Genomic DNA, 18,586 nt, shown 5'->3' on the forward strand with positions numbered 1-18,586 from the left:
ACTGTACCTATTAAACAATACCTCCCCATTCTCCCCTTTGCTCAGCCCCTAGTAACCACCATTCTGCTTTCTGTCTCTTAAGTCCCTCATTTAAGTGGAATCGTTTGTGACTGTCCGCATTATGTTTTCAGATAGTTTTCAAGTTCTGTTTGCTCTTACCTCTCCCACTGGAACTCCACTTACCCCTATTTTGGACCTTTTGTGTGTGTGTGTGTGTGAGAGGAAGGTCAGCCCTGAGCTAACATCCGATGCCAATCCTCCTCTTTTTGCTGAGGAAGACTGGCCCTGGGCTAACATCCGTGCCCATCTTCCTCCACTTTATATGGGACGCCGCCACAGCATGGCTTGACAAGTGGTGTGACGGTGCGCACCCGGGATCTGAACCTGCGATCCCCGGGCCGCCGCAGTGGAGCATGCACACTTAACCACTATGCCACCGGGCCGGCCCTGGACCTTTTGATATTGACCTTCAGGTCGCTCTGTTTGTTAAAATTTTTTTTTCTCTTTATTAATCCAGTTGAATAATTTCTGTTAGTGTATCTTCCAGTTCACTGACTTTTTCTCTGTCATCTCCTCTGATGTTAAGCCTGTCTAGTACATATTTTTGTTTTAGATAAGGTATTATCAATTTTAGGATTTCCACTTAGTTCTTTTTTTATAGTTTCTATTACTCTGCTGAGATTTCCTCTTTTTATTTATTATGAACATATTGCTCTTTATTGAACTTTGTCTAAAATCTTTGCTTATTCCAACATTTGGGCATTTTAAGGTCAATCTCTGTTGATTGTTCTCTTGAGAATGGTTCACGTTTTTCTTTTTCTTCACTGTGGAGTAACTTTGGAATGTGTTCTGGACAGTGTGAATGTTATGTTGTAGCGCCTCTGCATTCTGTTCCACCCCCTAAAGCATATTGATATTTTTATTTTAGTAGTCTGTTAACTTGGTTAAATTTTAACTAAAAACTCTCTTACCTACCGTGGGCATTAGCTCAAATCTCAGTTCGGTTCTTTTATCCTTAGCAGGGCTGCCTGCGTTCTTTCTGGCACCGGTGTGGTTCAGGAGTCAGCCAAAGATTTGGACAGAGTTTATATATAGAATTTGAAGTTTCCTTTCTCTTTTTCAGATTATTGAAAATAATGTGGCTGTGGTTGCCCCAAAATCCGTTTTCTGGTTCTTCAGTCTAAAAAGTCTACAGAGTTTTGAATCAGAGTTTTAGCTGCTTCACACACCACCACTGCCTGCCCTGTAGTGCTGACTCTGGTCTACTAAAGGTCATAAAAAGTGGGGAACTCACCCCATGCTGTACCCTTCTTTTAAGAAGGGGTCTACTCCCTTCAGAATCTGCCTGATTTTATATGCTCTCCAGTGCTTTCATGTAATTTCCTTCTATACTGTGTCCAGAGTTTATAGTTATTAACTGTGTGAGGGTCATTCTGGTAGGAGCTTATTGGCAATGGTGAGAGTGGAACTTCTGAAGATTCAATTAAGAGACAGAACTTGAGATATATAAGGAACTGAAAGAAGGCCAGTTTAGCTGCTGAAGTTTGGAGAGAAAGGAAGAGAATAGCCAGATGAAATTAGAATGGGAGGCAGGGAGCAGATTGTGGAGGGCCTTATATGCCATGCTTGTCTGGGCAAACATGATCAATGGGTGCCATATATGTAGGGGAGGCTCATCATGTAAGAAATCTTTCTTGTCCCTGGAGGTCAGGGTTTGGGACCATGTTGAAATTCTGCATTTGTAGTCTTTGTTGTGCTTGTTAATGCTGCAGCTAATCTGCTCCAGACCCGGGGCTTTATGCCGACATAGAGTTTCTTTAAGCAGTTGCCCTTACCTCATCCTGCTGCCTCCAGCATGTACAATAAACCTTTCCAATGCTGGAGCTGCCACTGAGGTATTTAGCATTGGGGGGATATTATCAAAAAAGGATGCCAAGGAGAAGTTATTTCCCCGCTGGGTCTAGGACTTCTCATTTCCTTTACATTTTGAGTGCTGGACACTTGGAAAAAAATATATATATCTTCTGTAAGCTAGAAGCCTGAGCCTTCAAGGAGAAGATTGGCTTATAAAGAAGAGTCCTCCACCTACCTCAGCTTTGCCGTGATTATTGAGGTTAGATGTAGTAACCATGAAGGATATGAACCCACTCCTACTCATTTTGACTAGTTATAAAAGGAGCCAAAGGGCACAAAGCTGGGTGTCCTGGAACCCTAAATCTTATTGCGATACTGAGAGGGATCTTCCCAATGGTGCCTAGTGATTTTAAGTACAAATTCTTGCCCTTTGACCCTTATAATGCCCTGCTTGTATTCTACGGCTGGATGAAGAGCATCTTGTTATGGGGCTAATCATGGATATTTGTTCCTTAGACCTGGGTTCACATGACTGTCTACGCTGGGTGGCCCTAAGCCAACCATAGCACTACTAATTCTTCACCCTTTTGTTCTTCATTCAGCAACTCCATTGCCATCCATGGTCATTGACTGTACTTTGGAAAGCTCAGTGCTGGCCTGGAACCTTTCCATGTTATCTTAAAATGGGCCTGAACTGCTCCACTCTCCAAGCCATACTGTGTTTTTTCTCTGGCCACCCTATTACTAACTTTTGCATGTTACCTGGCTCTTTTCTTTACTTAGCTTCTCAGCTTTTGCACTCTTTGATGACTCTAATTTCCTTTTTTTTGGGCCAGATATGGAGAGAATACCAAAGAGAATAGGTTGAGATGACTATGATGATCTCTAGGCTCCAAAATGGATTAAAGATTTAAATTAAGATATAGAAAGCATAGTTGCTAAATTTGCAAGCAACTCAGAGGTTGTATTTGATAAGTAACAGATATCAGAATTCAAAACCCTGTTGCTTATTAGAACACTGAACTGACTCCAAGAAGAAGCATAGGTTAAACTAAAGTCCTGAATTTGGTGAGAAGAATCTTTAAGTTGAGAATTGTGAAGACCTAACTTGTCTTCAACAGTTTCATTAGAGGCTTAGCTGGGTTCTAACATGAGTACCCAAGGTTAGGGCCCCACCACTGGTGGTTGTTGTAACAGAATTTTAAAAAGGTGTCTGCCTTCCCCTGTCTTCTTTAGACTTCTCAAAGTCTTCCTTTCACAGTGCTTCTTCTAATGGTTTGTCTTAATCGTCATGACAACGTATTACCTACCATACAATATTGTGAAAAGCATTTAGAATGCTTCCTCTTTGCTTTGATTACTGCAATTTGTGGCACTGTATAATGTTTATAGAACACGGAAAGAATGCTCCCCTATCCTCTTTTGTGGTTAGATGTCTATAATACTGTGTGCAGTTTTAGGCATCCTATTTAAGAAGGAGTTTACTCAGGGCCGGCCCCGTGGCTTAGTGGTTGAGTGCGCGCGCTCCGCTGCTGGCGGCCCGGGGTTCGGATCCCGGGCGCGCACTGACACACTGCTTCTCTGGCCATTCTGAGGCCGGGTCCCACATACAGCGACTAGAAGGATGTGCAGCTATGACATACAACTATCTACTGGGGCTTTGGGGGAAAAAATAAATAAATAAAATTATAAAAAAAAAAGGAGTTTACTCAGAAGAGATCAGCTAAGACAGTGAGATGTATGGAAATTTTATTACAAAAAGAAAGAAAAGAGGAAATTGGTATGATTGGAAAGGGAATAGTTCAAATGGAAATGAAAGCAGTGGGTGGAATTGGAGCCTGAAATTTTGGAAGTTTGGACTTGATTATGTTTCATTTGCATGTTAGAACGGAGACTCTGTTTAGCTCAGTTTATTCAGAGACTCTTATAGAGTCAGCCAGTGTTCTTAGTCATAGACAGACAGACAAATATAAATGTTAATTTAATACAGAACTGTACTTTTTTCTGTGGCTTCTATCATTTTAATAGACCACATTCCCATTTTCCTTTTTCCATCCAACCAAAGAGGCAGCCTGAGGTAAGACAAGTTCCAACTTCTTCAGATAGTAGCTTCCAAAAATTCCAGGAACCAGTACTCTCTTCCCTACTTTGTGTTCAATTATGAAAACAGACACTACCATTAAAAGCCTTGGCTCACAATATTGTGGCAGCCATCAGAGCCTTATTAACTCTAATTGGTTGACTGCTTCTTTCCATTACTAAATCATGCTTCCCTGAATTCAAATAACAAGTCCAGAAGTCTAGATCTGAAGGCAGTTTTGGGATTTGGAAGTAAAGTTGGTCTGCTATGAAAACCCACAAATATGCTGCATCAGACCACAGACCTTGATCACGGGGAAAGCTCCAGACACAATGGACAACCAGGGTTATGATGGTGGGTTGTAGTGAAGACAGATCTTTTCTTAATGAGAATCTTAAAAGAAATTTATTTATACAACTGAAGACCCTTGGCCTGTAACCCGCTGCTTCTAGGCTGGATCTTTGTTGCACACTGGGAAGATGAAGAAATGGAATGGCACTTCAGTTCACTTGTTAGTATGACCTGATCATGGTTTTACCATCACTAGCCTGTGAGTCTTTTGTTTCCACACTGTCACCACGGAAGACCATAAGTCTGCGCAGAACAGCAATACCGGGAGGAACTCAGACTAATCAGAGGCCCATGGCAACACTATTAAAACTAGATACCTGTGGCTTGGCACAGTGTAATTGTAGACCAACGCTGTATGACCTTATAAACAGTTACATAATATAATACCTTCTGTTTTCCATAGGCAGAAATTCCTAGAGTTTTAACTCTGCATTTCTGATCTTCATATTGTTACTCTGAAAAAATTAATATTCAGTTTGATAAAGAAAACTGGCCAGAACATCCTCTTGAGTTTTTGAAAGTATAATTTTGTGTGGACACTGTTTAATGAATACCGAACTGTTCAACACTATTATATTCTGTGAGAAACAAAACTACAATTATTTATGTGGGCTGAGATTTTCTGGAAAAGGTTTTATGGATTTAAGTGATATATAAGCTGAACCTTGAAGAAAATCTAAGCGATTAAATACGTAAAAGGATTCCAGTTGATGAAGAAGTTTGAAGAAGTGAAACTATCACATTTCACTTTATTTTTATTTTTATTTTTTTTAAAGATTTTATTTATTTTATTTATTTATTTTTCCCCCAAAGCCCCAGTAGATAGTTGTATGTCATAGTTGCACATCCTTCTAGTTGCTGTATGTGGGATGCGGCCTCAGCATGGCCGGAGAAGCGGTGCGTCGGTGCGCACCCGGGATCTGAACCCGGGCCGCCAGCAGCGGAGCGCGTGCACTTAACCGCTAAGCCACGGTGCCGGCCCACATTTCACTTTAATTCAAGTCTTCCTAGAGATTCAAACTTTATCATTGACTGCCATACAATTTGGAAATAGAAAGGAGGAAAGAGGAGAAATGGAGAAGAGAAGGGAGAAGGGAGGAGAGTGTAGGAAGAAGGGAAGAAAAAAAAGTGAGCCAAAAAAAGACATATCTTAAAATTCATTTTTTTTTTTTTTTAATTTTATTTATTTTTTTCCCCCAAAGCCCCAGTAGATAGTTGTATGTCATAGTTGCACATCCTTCTAGTTGCTGTATGTGGGACTCGGCCTCAGCATGGCCGGAGAAGCAGTGCCTCGGTGCGCGCCCAGGATCCGAACCCGGGCCGCCAGCAGTGGAGCCCGCACACTTAACCGCTAAGCCACGGGGCCGGCCCTTAAAATTCATTTAATGAACATTTATTGAGCATCTAAATTGTGCCAGGCACTAAGCAGGATTTTACAGATGAGAAAATAGTCTTAGAGAGGTTAAGTAACTTGCCCACAATCCTACAACTTGTAAGAGGTTATGAAGTACTGAGATGTATTATCAACTGGGCTTGTAGCATGTTCTCTGTCAGAGATACTTATCTCTTTGGAATGGTTCTGATACAGTTGGAATGATTGTTATACAGTTGGAATGATTCTATAGGAATGATTCTAAATGAAATGTGATAGTTTCACTTCTTCATCAGCTGAAATCCTCTTACCTATTTAATCGCTCAGATTTTCTTCAAGGTTCGGCTTATACATCACTTAAATCCATAAAACCTTTTCCAGAAAATCTCTATAGAATCTATAGATTCTATAGAAGTCAGATAAAATGACTTGAAAAATTCCATTCTGATTGGTTTTAAGGGCCCATGATTCTTTAAACTGTGTTTCCTTTTTGTTGTGGATGATCTTGACCCATTTCTGCTGTTTCTTCTTCTAACATTTACTTAGAACTAATTCCACCCAGTTTACATGGTAAGATTAAGGTTGGCTGATATTTAGAGAAACATAGATAGATCTCTGATTAGAGCCCTGCATTTTTGTTATTAGTTATATGTTTACTTGTTGTGCTGTCAACTAACTCTGATCACCTCTCTGTGAAGTTACTCATACTTTGTCTGAATCTTTTCAAACAATCAAATGTCCCCTCCCTGAACAAAACCCTTCCAAGGCTTCCCATGGCACTTGGAATAAAATTCAAATGTCCTAATAGTGCCTCTGAGGTCTTGCATGGTTTGTTCTTACCTGCCTCTCCAAGCTCATCTTGTCCCTATCTCAACTCTTGCTGGGCTAAAGCCTCCAGAGTTTTCTTTCAGTCCCTGTAATATATCCAGGTCTTTGCTGCCTTAGGACTTTGGTACACATTTTTCCTTTTTCTTAGAATTCTCTTTGACTCTACTTTTCATGTGATGGACATACTTTTTCTTCAGGTGTCAGATTTAACATAACTTTCTCAGAGAATCCTTTTTAAGACCATCCAATCTAATGTAGGTCTCCCTTGTTATTTTTCTCTCATAGCCTGTTGCCCTTTTCTTTAATAGCATTTTGCACACTTAAAAACATTTATACATATTTGTTTCCTTTTAACTACATCTCTCCACTAGATTGTAAGCTCTATGAGGGCAAGGACTATGTCTACTTATACCTCTGCCATTTACCTAGTGTCTAGCTCAATGCTGGTACTGAATAAAAGTTTTTAAATGAATATTGAGACCTCAAAATTGCCAAGCACTTTATAACCTGCAAAGAGTTTTCACATATATTCTTAATTGATCCTTATAGTCACTTGCTGAGATATTTCAGGCAGGGTAGATATTACTGTTTTTATTTTATAGAAGGTAAGACTCAAAAAGTTTAACTGACTTGGCCAAGTTCACACAGCTGGTGGGGCTTGCGTGGGAAGTCAGGTCTTTTGATCGTTTAGACCAGTGCTCTTTCTACCAAAATGAGACAGTAATGGGAAATCTGTGTGGATACAGAGCACCCAAATATAGTGTGCCTGGGAACGAATCTCACAGTCCTGATGCTTAGACCTACTTATCTTTCATTTTCATTTATGCTATCCATGATTATTGACTAAATTTTCCATAGTGAGATAGCAGAAAAATAGGTCCTTGTTGATTTATAAATACAAAAGCTAAGCTTAAGTCACTGATTGAACTGAATGGAGGTAGAATGCGTCTTATTTTAGAAACCTGGTCTTACTTCTGTAGGGTAGGAATGAATATATTGCTCACCTCAAGGACCAGTTGCAAGAGATGAAGGCAAAAACCAACATGGAGAATCGCTATATGAAGAGAAACACTGAGCTGCAGATTTCCCAGACACAGAAAAAATGTAACAAAACAGAGGAGCTCTTGCTGGAAGAGATTGAGGTAATCGCTGCCACCGAAGGAGTGAACCAGGTAGATGGTGTGGGAGCTGTCACTCCTGATGCTGCCTCAGCTGACAGAGGAGGGAGAGGAGACTTTCCTGATCTTCACCCTCTCTCTCCAGCAGCCCTAGCATTTGAGGTTAAAAATAAAAATGGAATGAGGGCTTGCGTTATTTCCAAGCAGAGATTTTGATGGGCCTGTTTTTCTGTAATGACTGAAAATTGGTTGTACTTTCTTCCCTTGGTCACTTTGTCCTTATTTTATGAACCACCGCCATTTCTCCTGGGGAGAAGGCAAAACAAGATACTTAGTAAGTGCAGGTTTTTGCTGTGGCTTTCCTCACCCACTGGTACCTTTTATCCCTCTGTTAAGAAATGCAAAATCTAGAGAGCTGAATTCATTCAGACCTAAATTTATAGAGATGAGAAGTCACAGTGAAAAATATCAGGAGAAAGACAGAAGGGGTAGACCCTCCTTAGAGCAAGAAGGCTAAGTGGCTAAAAGAACCATAGGTGGGCGAGGAGCAAACATCAGTAGAGGGTGTCACGTGTGCGAGACGAGCCCTTTCTCTGAGCCCCTGCTTTGGAAGCTTGCGCCCCAGGTGTAGCTGAAGATTGACAGCAGACTTTTTTCTTGCGCTCTGAAATTTCCTTTTCTGGGCCTAAGAACCTGGTTCCCTTGAAGCATTGTTTCTCTCCTTAAATTGACATCGCTTTCCAGGCAACAGGATGATGGTCGTTTTTTCTGGGCACTTGCGTGTATCTAGCACAGTGCCAGACACACGGCTCAGCAATGTTTGTCAAAGGGAACTGACTTGCTGCTCTGGAGCAACACTGTGGAATTCTTGGGGTCCCAGCTGGTAAAGAAAGCCTGTGCTTCTGTCGCTGCTGCACTTCTAATCGGGGGACCTTCTCATTGCCAACCCTGCTGGCAAGAGTTCCTGACATTGCTTTATTGTTCTCACAGAAACTAAGGTCGAAAACTGAAGAGGAGAACCGGATTCATATGGCGATTGAACTGTTCCTTAGAAAGGAGCAGCAGGTGGGTCACCAAAACTTTTTTATCCTCTGACGTGTTTGTGTTCCACTTATAAAATACTAAGGACAGCAACAAATTTTTTTAAGCAAAGGAAAATCAACCGTAATTCTACCAGCCTAATGAATGAGCTATAGCCCATGTTTTCTTTCCAAGTTATCCATCTGAATAAATATTTTATAAAGCTGTAATTTGAGTACAAGTAAAATTTTGTCTTCTGCCTGTATCATTTAGCATTATATAAAAAACTTTTCTTTTCTTTTTTTTTTTTTTGGTGAGGAAGATCAGCCCTGAGCTAACATCTGTTGCCAATCCTCCTCTTTTTTTTTTTGCTAAGGAAGATTGACCCTGGGCTAACATCCGTGCCCATCTTCCTCCTCTTTATATGGGACGCCACCACAGCATGGCTTGATGAGCGGTGCATTGGTGCGTGACCGGGATCCGAACCTGCGAACCCCAGGCCGCCACAGCGGAGCGCGCACACTTAACTGCTTGCACTACCAAGCTGGCCCCTAAAAAACTTTTCTTATTCCTATATTGCTTTATAGTCATAATTTTAAAATAAAATTTACTGATTTTTTAAATTACAAAAGTAACATCTTAGTTGAGGGGAGATTTTTAAAAAATTGCCAATTGCTTTTTCACTCATTTTTTTATATTACAGTCTCTTCATAAAATAATTTAAAATGGTTTTTTAACATTACATTGAATTGTTATACCATAGTTTACTTGTTACCTTTCATTTTGGATATTTAGGTTATTTCCAAAGTTTCATTATTATAAATAATGCAGTGGGGCTGGCCCCATGGTGTAGCGGTCAAGTGCGTGCGCTCCGCTGCTGGTGGCCCGGGTTCGGATCCTGGGGGTGCACCGACACACCACTTGTCAGGCCATGCTGTGGCGGCATCCCACATAAAGGAGAGGAAGATGGGCACGAATGTTAGCTCAGGGCCAGTCTTCCTCACAAAAATAAATAAATGAATAAATAATGCAGTAATGAAAGCTTTGCCCAAATAACTGTTTTTCTTCTTCGCAGTTATTTACCAAAAGTAAATCTCAAGCATGAGATTATTATATCAGAGAGACTGGTGTTTTGTGACCCTTGATAAATATTGCTAATACTCTCTAAGTTACAGTCATCAGCAACGTATGCTGGCACTAATTTCAAGGTATCCTCAACAGCACTAGCCATTTTAGATGTTTTTTAAAGTCTGCTAATTTAATAAATTGTTTTATTTTGCATTTTTTTGCTTACTAATAGAATTGGCCATTTTTCCATATATTTATTTACTCATTTTATTTCTTGTCATGTGAATTATATGTGACTGGATGGTTTTAATTAGTATTTCCAATACATAACAAACCAAGCTAAGTGGAGCCTTTTAAAATATCCATGTTGGGGGGCTGGCCTCATGGTGTAGCGGTTAACTTCAGCGTGCTCTGCTTTGGCGGCCTGGGTTCGCAAGTTGGGATCCCAGGCATGGACCTACACCACTTGTCAGCCATGCTGCAGCGGTGACCCACATACAAAATAGAGGAAGATTGGCACAGATGTTAGCTCAGGGCTAATCTTCCTCAGGCAAAAAAAGAGGCAGATTGGCAACAGATGTTAGCTAAGGGTGACTCTTCCTCAGCAAAAAAAAAAAAATCCATGTTGGATGAGTAAAATTTCCAGTTTACTCATGATACAGCCTGCCTTTGAGAAAGCTAATGAATTTTCAGTAAAAAATTCCAAATGTGTGGTTAAAGAAAAGAATTCCCAGATGCTATCTCACAGGGCTTTACTGAAAAAGGTATCTAGTATGTCATTAGAATCAGGGTCCTATATTCCTGCAATTTAGGGGATTATGTATCATGTTACCTGTTTCAAATGTTAGACACATAGCAGGTATTTGATAACAATCAGACGAGTTGGTGGATAAATGGATGAAGTCAGTTTTTCCCAGATCTTCAGCCCAATAAAACAAGCAACACATAAATACTGTTTAATGAAAATTTGAAAAGGTACAGAAATATAAAGATTTAAAAAAGTGAAAGCTCTTTTTTTTTTTTAAAGATTTTATTTATTTATTTTTTCCCCCCAAAGCCCCAGTAGATAGTTGTATGTCATAGCTGCACATCCTTCTAGTTGCTGTATGTGGGACGCGGCCTCAGCATGGCTGGAGAAGCAGTGCATCGGTGCGCGCCCGGGATGCGAACCCGGGCCGCCAGCAGCGGAGTGCGCGCACTTAACCGCTAAGCCACGGGGCCGGCCCTGAAAGCTCTTTTAATCACTCTTCTTTCCAAAGATTTCTTTTCTTTCTTTCTTTCTTTTTTTTTTTTTTGGTGAGGAAGATTAGCCCTGAGCTAACATCTGTTGCCAATCTTCCTCTTTTTGCTGAGGAAGACTGGCCCTGGGCTAACATCTGTGCCCATCTTCCTCTACTTTATATGTGGGATGCCTACCACAGCATGGCTTGATGAGCGGTGCATAGGTCTGCGCCCGGGATCCCAACTTGCGAATCCGGGGCCGCTGAAGCAGAGCGCGAGAACTTAACCACTCTGCCACCAGGCCAGCCCCCAAAGATTTCTTCCACATCTTTTTCTTTTTGTATATATACTTGTGTACGCACCTAAATACTTACATGTTTTTAGTATTTATTTATATTTGTTTTTGACATAAACGGGATCATACTATATATATTGTTCCAGACTCTGTTTTTTTTTTTTTAATTTACTTTGTCTGTAATGTTTTCTATAGCAATGCAATTGTTATATAATATCCCATAGAGGTGATATACTAAAATTTAGTTAACCATTCTTCTGTCAGTGAACATTTAGGTTGTGTCCAAGTTTTGCTGTATAACAATGCTAAATATTCTTGGACATGTCTCTAGGTGCATGGTATCTAGAAAGGCTATTCATTTTTGTATGTTGTTATAGATTCCTTATGTCCTCTCATATTAGTTTTAATGGTTTTGCAGGTGATTCATTGGATTTTCTGGGTAGAAAATCTTATTGACTGCAAATAATAACAATTTTATTTTTTACTATTTATATGTCTGTTTCCATTTTGTGGCTTATTGTGTAGATAGAATGTCAAGCGTGATGTTGATTACTAGTAGTGATAATGGGGCACTATTTTTCTATTCTTGGTTTTAGTGGCATTCAGTCAGTATTACACATGAATTCATAGTCATGCCAAGTTTCTTATGAGCAAGTTAGGGGTTTCATTGGGAAAGAATGGGACCCTGAAACTCGAAATGGGAACATCTGGTTGAACTCAGATGTAATTGACAATCCTGCACCCCCAAGTCACTCTGAGCCTCCCTTGCCAGTGGAAGTTGCCTGCCCTCCTGTGTCTGAGGAGATTAGTCTTCCTTTCCCTGAAAATCCTGTGAGAATAACTTCATCTGAGGCAGATGCCTTGAAAAGGGATGCTCACTCTCAAGACCTAGCACAATCATCCCTATTGCCCCTGGATCCATAACTAGGGTCAAATTTCAGCAAGTTCCAGGGGGACAGATAACTCAGATAACTATAACTCAGAAGGAAATAGCTTATACACCAAAAGAATCACAAGACTTTGCTAATATATATTGACAGAGACCTGGGAGGCATTTCTGGGAATGGATTCTAAGGGTGTTAGACCAAGGAGGATGGAATAGAACACTAGATTGGATCGAGTTCATTGATATGGATATACTTACCAGATATTCTGGATTTAATGTGTTAGCTTGTGCAGCTGGAGGTGATTCTGCCAGTTTGCTTCGTTGGTTAACTGAAACTTAGACTCATCAGTGGCCCACATTTAATGAGGTGGAGAAGCCAGAGCTTCCCTGCTTTGATGTGGAGAACAGAATCCAAAGACTTAGGGAAATAGGAATATCGGAGTGAATTTATCGTGTGTGACCTACAAATCTGCCTCCAAACACCCACCTCTAACTGGTTTCCATAAGACACTCCTTCCCAGAAGACACCCTTTTCCTAAGACATTGAGAAATACATTAGTGAAAGAACACCTGCATCCCTGAAAAGCTCTGTAGTTGCTTTGCTAGTAGGCCACGTAAGACCATGGGTGATATCATCATAGATTTGGGCTCCCTGATTTCAGTGGGGATGATGGGATTCTGGAGTGCCAGAGGACATGTGGCAGCACTTAACTGCCAAAGACAAGGTGGACACGTTCACCATAAAGGGAAGCAGGGATGTACTGGTAATCAGAATGCCTTTGCCCACAGGGACATTTGTCAATGGCTAATTAATCATAGTATCCCTAGGAACAAAATTGATGGGCAGCCTGATAAAGCATTACTGGATCTATATAAGAGAAAAAAAGTCCAAGTCCAGTAGGCAAAAACCTGACTTGAGTCACCACAATAGAGAGTCATAGCCTCTCATCAAGTTTCCAGAACTAAGTCAATTCACAAACCCAGAGCCCCTTGATTGAAGGGGGCAGGTCCCTCTGAGGATGAACTTCTGTAGCACTGCTGCAAGTATATACTGTGAATCTTCCTCTAAGCCTTACCCAGAGGGACCTGTGGCTCTTTAGTAGAGTGATTATGCACTGGAAAAAAGAAAATATCCAGACTTTCTGAGATTACTAAACATTGGCTCTGAATTGATGCTAATTCCTGGGGACCCAAAACAACACTGTGGCCCCTACTCAAAATGGAAGATTATGGTGGTCAGGTGATAGATGGAGTCTTAACTCAAGTCTGGTTTACTCTGAGCCCACTTGTTCCATGGACCCATCCTGTGGTTATTTCCCATCACTGAACACGTAATTGGAATAGACGTACTTGGCAACCGGCAGAATTTCCACAGGGGCTCTCTGACTCATGGAGTGAGGGCTATTATGGTAGTAAGGGCCAGGTAGGTAGTAAGGGCCAACTGCTTCCCCTCCCTATCAAGATAGTAAATTATAAGTAATGCTGCACTTTTGGTATAACTGCAGGAATTAGTCGCAACATCAGGCTTGAAAGAAGTCGAGGCAGTGATACTTATCACATCCCCATTTAACTCAGCTGCTTGGCCTGTGCAGTTGAATGATCTTGGAGAATGACTGTGGACTGTTGTAAATGTGATCAGGTGGGGACTCTAATTGTGGCTACAGTTCCAGATGCACTGTGTTCACCGGAGAAAATCTTCAATTGCCACTGGCACTTCGTAGGCAGCTATTAACCTGACCAAAGCCCCTGTCTCCAAATCAGTTTGAAAAAACCTCCAGAAGCAGTTTGCTTTTACCTGGCAGGGCCAACAGCACACCCTCACAGTCTCACGTCAGGGCTGTGTCAGTTCTGTTCTCTGCCATAATGTGGTCTGCTGAGATGTTGCTTGTTTCGACTTTCCACAAAACATCGTGTTTCGACTTTCCACAAAACATAGTTCACTGAATTATGTTGATGGTATCTGGTGAACAGGAAATAGCAAGGATTTTAGATGCCTTAGGAAGACATATGTGAATTAGAAAGTGGGAGATAAACTCTATTTTTGGTATCAATTCTGTATCATTATGGTCTGGATAGGTGACAGAAACCAAGGGAACATTTAACAAAAGAATCATTAACTGGTAATAAGGAATTGGCTACAAAGAAAGGATGAAAGAGATCTCTAAAGAACATTCTAGGGCTGAAGGACAGTATCCAAGGAAGGAATAAACAGAGATGTTTGCTTTGTTGCCCTGGGTCAGAGCTGCTTCACAGCTAGTGGGATAAAGCTGGCAAGCTGGGAACTGTGGACTGTGTTTGGCTAGAATCCCCCTGTTGTGTCAGCAAAACTTGTTGGTGAGTAACTGCCACTGAGTGTCCCACACACATGCCACTGTCAGACCTGCCCCAGGAACACGAGGAAGCACACTGGAACCAAGGAAAGAAGCTCTCCTGTCATGTCCTTCTAGCGCCCTCTACTGACAAAGCTTAACATTGTGCCACCTGGCAAAAGAAATGCTTACAGCAAGCCACCAGTTGCACAAACTCAGCCAGCGAAGGATGAATTTGGAGTTGAGAGGCAGTGCATTGATAACGGGCACAAATAGGGATTGTATGAGGTTTACTCTGTAGCTTTATGGTTGATAAACTTTATCTAGTTAAGGAAGTTTCCTTTTGATCTTATCTTGCTGTTTTTTTTTCCTTTTTAATCAGGAATGAGTATTTAGTTTTCTGAGATGGATTTTCTTCATCCATTGAGATATGTTTTTTAATCTTTTAATATGTTAATAAAGTAAAATATATTAATAGGTTTGTTGATGGTGAATCATCTTTAAATTCTTGGGATAAACCCTACTTGGTCATAATATATTATTCTTTTACTAGACTGATAGAATTAGATTTTTAGAGTTTTATTTTGTATTTATATATTTCATAAATGAGATTAACCTATAGATTTATTTTTTGATGCTTCTTTGTTGTATTACTATCAATTTTGCTAGCTTGGCAGCTTGAGTTGGGAAGCTTTCCACCTTTTTATGTTCTGAAACCTAAAAATAGAAATAGAAAATAGATTATTTTCTGTTCCTTGAAACTTTGGTACAACACAGTCATAAACAGTCGTGTCTGGTAGCATTTTAAAAGGAGATATTTAGCTACCTTTTCAATTTTTTTTTTTAATAATTTTATTTTATTTATTTTTTCCCCCAAAGCCCCAGTAGATAGTTGTGTGTCATAGTTGCACATCCTTCTAGTTGCTGTATGTGGCACGCGGCTTCAGCATGGCCGGAGAAGCGGTGCATCAGTGCACGACGGGGATCCGAACCCCGGCCACCAGCAGCAGAGCGTGCGCACTTAACTGCTAAGCCACGGAGCCGGCCCTCAATTTTTTTAATGATTATTGATGTCTTCACTTAAAAATATTTTTGAGTCATTTTTGGTAACATGTCTTCCTGGAAAATAACCCATTTCATCTAAACATTAATTTCAGATTTATTAGTATAAAGCTCTGCTCTGTGGTCTCTTACAACTTAAAATTTTCCTTTACTTCTGTAGTTATTTTTTTCATCCTTTATTTTTAAGATTTTATGTCTTCGCTCCCTTTGTCTTGCTGAGACTTGTCAAAAGTTTGACCATTTTGTTGGTCTCACAGAAACTATCTTTTGGTTTTATTGAGCAAATCTTTTTTTTCCCTGTCACATTGGTTTTTGCTTTGAGTAATTATTATCTTGTACTTTCTTTGAGCTTATGTTGCTTATCTTTGTCTAGTTTCTTAAATGCTCAATTCATTTATTTTCAAGTTTTATTATTTTCTAGTAAATGCATATAAACCAACATATTTTCTGAGTACTCTGTCTATAATCTACAGATTTTGATTCATGATGCTTACATTGTCATTCCTTTCCAAATAATTTGTAATTTATTTCCTCAGCATTTTATTATGCGTGTTTCCAAATATACAGAAAATTGGAAGAATTTTACAGTGAACACCCATATACCACCATCTAGTTGTAGAGTCTACCATTAACATTTTATTATTCTTGCTTTTATCACGTATCTATATATCCTTCCTCCATTAATCCATCTTATCTTTTTCATGCCTTTAAAAGTAAATCGTAAGCATCATAATTTGTAGTTTATAATTTGGTATTTCCTTTTTAACCCGAGAGTTATTTTAAAGGGTATTTCTTAAATGTCCGAGTCGTTGGAGTTGGAGAGGTCTTGGCTATCTTTCTATTCTCACAACAACCCTCTGATGTTCCTGCTGTGAACCTTACAACCCTTTAAGGTTTATACTCTGTCTTCCAGTGTGGTCTCAGAATGTGAAATGTAAGGTTTATGCTTGTTGGAATTTGTTGAGTTCTTATTTGGGCTTAAGATATGCTCAGGTTATGTGAATATTCCATGGGTATTTGAAAAGAATGTGTATTCTCTGTTAGGTACAAAGTTGTATAAATGTCTATTAGTCTAGCTGTCAAATTCTTCATATTGTTGTTTATTTTGGTCTATACCTGAGTTACTAATTTCAGAGAAGTGAGATAGTCTCCTAAGATGATTGTGGATCTGTCAACTTCTTATATGACTAATAGTTTTTGCTTTATATATTCCAAAATATGGTATTAGAATATAAAAGTTTATAATTGTCATATATTCTTTATAGGTTGTGTCTTTTTTCAGTGTAAATTGTCCCTTTTTGTGTCTTTTAATTATTTTTGGCTTGAATTCTATTTTTCCAGATATTAATTGCTAAACCTGCTTTCTTTTTGCTTTGATGATATTGTTTTAGCTATGCTTTTTATAAATAGTTCATAGCTAGATTAAAAAAATATATGAGAGGCTCTTTCTTTTGATAGGGGAATTTACCCCAATTTATTTTTATTGTGATTTTTCACTTGTTTGTACTTAATTTTTCCATCTTATTTTATGTTCCCTACTTTTCAAGCTTTCTAGTTGTGTCTTTCCTTCTTGACTTTTGTTGGATTGGTGGAATTTTTACTGCTCGATTTCTTGCTCGCTAGTGCAAACTCCAGTTATTTGCATACCACTTTCACAGTTTTGTAATATCTATATACCACCTGTGTTACTACTGTTTTCTACCTAGTTACTCACCTAAACAATATCAATTTATTTTCAATTAAGATTTTTATATCACTATAAAAGGAAAACCAGTATCATTTTCCATGAATGGAAAGTAATGTAAATAGAAGTACAATAAATACCAAATGATGTTATTATATTCCAGCCAGCTCCTCTTGCCTGCCCAGAGCCCATTCTCTTTTTGTTAAATAAGGAGTGCTAACAAGAGTTAGAATATTAAAGACGTGATTGCACCAAACTGACATGTTCTAACTTAATTAGAATGATTTATTGTGAATCATGTTTTTTAAAATTTCATGTCTATATACCGCCAAAGGCTCCTCTTGACGTCTCATTCTTGAGCTACACGCTCTAGGAATTTGGAAGTTACACATCCTGTTCTTGTGGTGGTAACCCTTAAAATTTTAACATACATGTCTACACTGTGTTCTTTCTCTTAAATCTAGAGTTAATATCCATATTTGCTTGCCTTTATTAAGGCAAAGCTTTAACTTACCTCTTCTCTTCCTCTGCTACATCCCATGTTGACATTATTTATTATATATTTCCATTACATATTTCCATTATAGATGAGGGAACTGAATTTAAGTAAACTTATTGGAGTGCCAGTTCTCTCTCAGGGGTAATTTTTCCAAGAGTAGTAGTAAGTCTGCTGTGTCCGTGGGAGGAGGTGAGTTCAGAGTCCACCTATGCCACCATCTTGACTTCTCTCCCTCCTTCTGGAGTGCCAGAGTTGGAGTTGAACCTAGGCAATCTGCCTTCAGAGCCTGTCTGTGCTCTTTCTACTAGATTCTATCACCTAATTTGGGATTTTAGTTCCAGATTATGATTATTAAAAAGTATGATATATTATATAGTTTAAATATACAGTTTACTGGTTTCTCTCTCGTTTCTAATACATATCTCTTTCATTTTATTTTGCTAAAGTACATTTCTGAGAAACTCTTTCAGAAAGACTAGGTATAGTCTCTCTTTCCCTCACATTTGAATCCTAGGTTAGCTAGGTATAAAATCTTAGATTCACATTTATTATCTTTTAGAATTTTGAAGATATTGCACCCTTCTCAACTAGTATTTAGTGTCTGTTATCAGTCGGAGATGTCTGATGTCATTTCTTATCCTTCAGAATTTTCTACCCACCCTTTATTCCTTTCCTCTTCACCGAATCTTCTCTTATCCAGACACCTGGAAGGCCCTCTTCCTCCTGTTTTTAAATTGAGTAATCACATACAGTAAAGGGCACAAATACTAAGTATATAGTTTGATGAATATTTATGCATATACATTCCTGTAACCACCACTCAGATAGAGATCTAGAGCACATTTACAGCATCCTAGAAATCTCCTTCATGCCCCATTCCCAATCAATAAACCAGCACTCCCCCCAGAAGTAACCACGATTCTGACTTTTATCACTATA

General features: G+C 39.3%; 1 protein-coding gene across 4 annotated transcripts in view; it reads left to right on the forward strand.

Moving 5' to 3' along the window:
- The window catches only part of DRC9 (dynein regulatory complex subunit 9), a 46,279-nt gene that overhangs the window by 23,743 nt on the left and 3,950 nt on the right, over positions 1-18,586 (forward strand). For 3 of the 4 annotated variants that reach the window (XM_087439756.1, XM_087439759.1, XM_087439757.1), the window contains 2 exons: positions 7,466-7,657; positions 8,594-8,668. In XM_087439756.1, the coding sequence (XP_087295882.1) occupies positions 7,466-7,657; positions 8,594-8,668 (267 nt within the window). The remainder of the gene's footprint in view (positions 1-7,465; positions 7,658-8,593; positions 8,669-18,586) is intronic. The other variant, XM_087439758.1, reaches the window with a different exon arrangement.

Source organism: Ceratotherium simum, chromosome 15 (assembly GCF_057802395.1).
Source record: "Ceratotherium simum simum isolate JZ-2026a chromosome 15, ASM5780239v1, whole genome shotgun sequence".
Classification (NCBI taxonomy): Eukaryota; Metazoa; Chordata; class Mammalia; order Perissodactyla; family Rhinocerotidae; genus Ceratotherium; species Ceratotherium simum.